This window comes from Myotis davidii, unplaced genomic scaffold (assembly GCF_000327345.1).
Source record: "Myotis davidii unplaced genomic scaffold, ASM32734v1 scaffold962, whole genome shotgun sequence".
Taxonomy (NCBI): domain Eukaryota; kingdom Metazoa; phylum Chordata; class Mammalia; order Chiroptera; family Vespertilionidae; genus Myotis; species Myotis davidii.
The window spans coordinates 5203429-5208136 of NW_006295559.1; the positions used below are offsets into that span (position 1 = coordinate 5203429).

Here is a 4708-nt window from a genome sequence, read left to right on the forward strand (position 1 = left end):
CTCTGAGCTTCAATTCCTCAAATATAAAATGTGGGAAATATTACTTCAACCAAAAACTCACTACATGGATAAACGAGATGTACAGAGTCTAACACTGACCCAGGTCCATAAGCACCCAATGTTGATTTCCTCTCTACCTGCAGTCATTTATTCTATGGCATCAACACCTACACTAATAAAAGAGAAACATGCAAATTGGTGTCACTCCGCTATGCCCACCAGCTAATCAGAACAACTATGCAAATCAACCCAACAAAGATGGCAGTTAATTTGTATATGCAGGCACAGAGCGAAGACTGAAGTTTCCGGCCAGAGTGAAGACTGAAGCCTCGCTGTGGCCGCAGCAGAAAAGCCAAACCTCACTGCCGCTGGACCAAAGGCCTGGGTCCTGGGTGCCAGCAGCTAGGGGAAGGTCTATTGCGTGAATCTTCGTACAACGGGCTTCTAGTGTTAGTATAAATGGTATTATAAATTACAGCCTCAGAATGCCCATGAATTTTCTAGTACTTCTTTATGACATCTACTAGTATACCTTTCTGTTTTATTATATATTTTTTGTGTATGAGTAATTTCCTTTAATAAATTATAAATTCTCTGAGGCTAAGACACCATGTTTTATCTATTCTGAATAATTCATATTATCTAGCATGTCCTTGCACATAACTGTCTTTAAGGTTTGATGAATAAAATTCTATAGTATGTGCAACATTTCATTTTTAATAATTTTAAAATAAAACAAAACAGAAAGCTACTCTAAAGATCATACTATATTAGGAGTTAGCATTGTGCCTACTTAAGTAATAACAATGTCATTTTAGGATGAAATTCTTTTTTATCAAGAAACAAAAATGAAACCAAGACTACTTCCAAACTTGGCTTACACTAAGATAAAAAATACAATGTTTCCCCCCCTTGGATCTCTAACCACATGTGTGAGAAGAACAGCTGGATATGATTTTTAAGGAAGATATGCTGGATTTGAAAACGATCAAAACACTTTGCCATGAAGTCTAAATAATCTCCCAGGCTAGAGAAAATCAATTTCACACAACAACTGCACATTTCTTGAACCACAAAATTTGACACCTTTTCTGTGATTAATGTATAAAATGTATAACAGCTCCACATAAAGTACAAAATGCCACTTAAAAAAGACAGGCTCTATCAAAAAATAAAATAGCTTGCGGTCAACTTTTTTTTAAAGCAGTGTTGGTAAATAATATTGAACTATATTACAGAAACAACTTAAATATTCCAGGGTATTTATTTTGATAAGAAAATTAATGTAACTTCAAAATGCCACTAACCACTTAATAATATTTTCTAAATCTTTAAAACATTTATCTACACCAGCATTTCCCTGAGTTCACAATAGAAGCCCATGGAAATTCACATAATTTTAAATCTCTATACATAACCACACTATACCTTTCTCCTCAGTATTCAAGATAAATTTTTATTATTAAAAATCTATACATAGAAACTCATTAAAAATGTTTTTCAAAATCTGCAAATCTAATATCAAAGACTAGCTCTACCATATTAAACTGGGCAAGTCATAACTGAGCCACGTTTTCATCTGAAATATTTAATTTTCTTTCAAATCTCAGCATTTAGGAGTATTTCCCTAAAATCTTAATGTTGATAATTGTTGAATGGTTGGGGCATAGGTAATTTTGTTTTCTTTTCAAAGCATCCATAATTTTCTATGTTTTTAATCACTTTTTAAAAGAAAATTAAGATGTTGCCCTGGCCAGTTTGGCTCAGTGGATAGAGTGTCGGCCTGCAGACCAAAGGGTCCCAGTTTGGATTCTGATCAAGGGTACTTTCCTTGGTTGCAGGCTCCTCCTCGGCTCAGGGCCTGGTCAGGGCTCATGCACAAGGCAACCAATAGATGTGTTCTCTCACATCCATGTTTCTCTCTGTCTTTCCCTCTCTCTTCCACTCTCCCTAAAAAAAAATCAATTGGAAAAATATATCCTCCAATGAGGATTAATTAAAAGAAAATTAAGATGTTAAACCCTTTAGAAATTGAAAATTGAAAAAGAAGCCTGGCATTCAATGAGAAAGCAGCATAGCACTAAAACTAGCAGGTGAAACCTAACTTGGTAAATGGGGAAAATGGGCCACAGACAGGCTAAAATAGTGACTTAAACAAGACACTGCAAGTTGCCCCTACAGCTAAGATGATCCAAACTCCACAATTAACGACTTTAGATTTCTCACTTACTGTTTCTTCCTCTAGGCTTCCAAAGTGGCAGTCTGTTCTGACTCCCTTTGCCTGGTAGTTAATTATCAGTACCCTGCATTAGATTCTAGGCTTCAGCACCCCAGGCTGGAATACAACTCCCCAGCAATGGCACCTTACCAGGCGGTGGTGGTTTACTCTCCCACTCTGCGTTTTCCATCATCTGCTTAGCTATTCTCTCAGCATTGCACTGCTCCCGCTTTTGTTGTATGAGTTGCTGAAGCTCAGTTTTACAAGTCGTGATCCGAATCTGGTAGGTGGACGGTAAAATTGTACTACTTAAAACCTGTATTGTTGGTTTTCTACTTTGGGCATGTGTCACTTCTGGAACCTATAAAACAAATAGAATTATAGGTATTTATATCATAAGCAAAGTATATCTGTTGATAAAAATGTACCTATGTTCTCTTTACTCATTAAATCAGCTTTTTGTCCTTATTTACATACTGATTTTTAAATCCATTCAAATACAATGACGCTTTCAATGAAAACCTAGTTAAAATTAAGTTTAACCACAATATCACATATGCAAACTTCTACATTAAAAAAATGATAAGTGTAGCAATAACATTAAACAAAAATCCTCATTAAGTTAAGTGAAAAGAATAGAATGTTATCCATTTGTTCAGTAAATATTTTCATTTAAAATATGACTGGCTAGGGAAGAGTTACCTTAAATTACAAATTTATTTCAAATATATCTCAATCATCATGTTATTCTCACACAGGGCAAACCTGGGACTTTTCTTCCCAGAAGCGTTTTTGTTATTTACAGATATAACGATGTTATACTAGAGGAAGAATAAAAAGAGAAATAAAAGGTTCACTGCACACTAATTTATAATCACAGTTCATAATAATGTCTCCAATCACAATTTCACATCACTTTATTAGTGAGTACTCTAAAACAAGACCTTTTTTGATGCTTTCAATAACTAGTTTTCCCCTTGGCTATAAAATTAAACATAAACCTGTCTTAAAAAGAAACATGTCCTCCTACAGTACAGTACACAGCCTTTAAACATCCCAAAGGAAGACTACTGCCTGGGTGACAGTACCTGCGGAGAAGTTGACAAGGGGACACAAATGCCAGCAGAGGACTCGGAACGAGAAGGCTTCCCAGTCTGAATCACCTCCTGGTCACTCCCTTTCGGTAGGGCCTGCGGGATGGCCGGTGGTTCCAGTGACCCAAACATGCTTTTCCATTCTTCATTTACATTGGAGTCTTGTTTCACATGTTTTCTAGCTACAAAAAGAGATTCAGAATAGACTGAAGGAAGCCTCTAAAACCAGTATGTATTTTTATTGCTGCTGGTTTTTGGGGGGTTTTTGGTGGGGGAGAGACAGCAATGGACTTTCACCCTATTTGTTCTTTATGATCTCCAACATATTTATGTTTATATTAAAACTCACTAACTCTTACTTCATCCTAGGACAGTTGGAACCTGTAGTTCACTTCTCCACTTTCAATGGTGTTAATAATCAGACCTGATTGCTTCCTAGTTTCCCAAGGCTAGCTCAATTTCAAGTAACACTTCATTTGAAGAACTACTAACAAAAATAACTTTTTCAAATGTCAGTGACCACACTGCTAAATATGACCTATTTCCAGTATTGGCTGCTTAAGAAAACAAAATAAAAATAGAATAAAAATCAATTGTTATACAGCTACCTCCTGACCATAAACAGATGAGAAATCCTTTTTTTATATCGTCGTCCAATTACAAAATGTATATTAGGTAACACCAAGTTGCAGAATTACCAAAATATAATATGAATTACTCCCATAAGTTTGTATACCTCATAAACTATATAGTTTAGTGATATACTGCCATATTATTTTACAAACATAGTATATGCTGTTTCACAACTTGCTTTTTCTTATAGTTTAACTAATATGTTGAACATTTATCTCACCAATCCCCATCAATGGGCACTTCATTTCTTTCTTTTTTTTTTCACCGAGAACATTTGTATACATATTTCTTCACATGCATGTCAGTTTTTCTTAGGAGAAATTTCCAGAATTGAAAACAGTTGAGTCCTAGGGTAAGGACATTGCCTTCTAACAAGAGTATGTTCAATTTATAATCTCATGTACGGTGTATGAAATACCTATTTCCCTACTCCCTTGTTAACGCTAGGCATCATCAGCCTTTGCTAATCACATAGGCAGAAAATGGCATCTCACTGTCTTAATTCGCATTTCTTTATTTACCTTTTCAAACATACGCATTTCTATTATTCTATTAGTTGTATGTTCAAATCCTTCACTATTTTTCTTGTGGCAGTGCTTCCATTTTCTTATTAAATGCAATGCTTTACCTATTACAAATGCAAACCATTGATAATTAAGTCGCAAATACTTTATCCCAAATTTGGCGATTAGAGGTTTATTTTAAATATGATTCATCAGTTGCCCTCATAAGTTGATACTTGAATAGAGGAATTTTAAAAACC

General features: G+C 35.1%; 1 protein-coding gene across 1 annotated transcript in view; it reads right to left on the minus strand.

Annotated features, from left to right (window-relative positions):
- Positions 1-4708, minus strand: part of PIK3R4 (phosphoinositide-3-kinase regulatory subunit 4) — a 50085-nt gene that overhangs the window by 13566 nt on the left and 31811 nt on the right. The window contains exons 9-10 of the mRNA XM_015568068.1: positions 3307-3531; positions 2369-2579 (exon numbers count right to left, since the gene is read on the minus strand). Of these exons, the coding sequence (XP_015423554.1) occupies positions 2369-2579; positions 3307-3531 (436 nt within the window). The remainder of the gene's footprint in view (positions 1-2368; positions 2580-3306; positions 3532-4708) is intronic.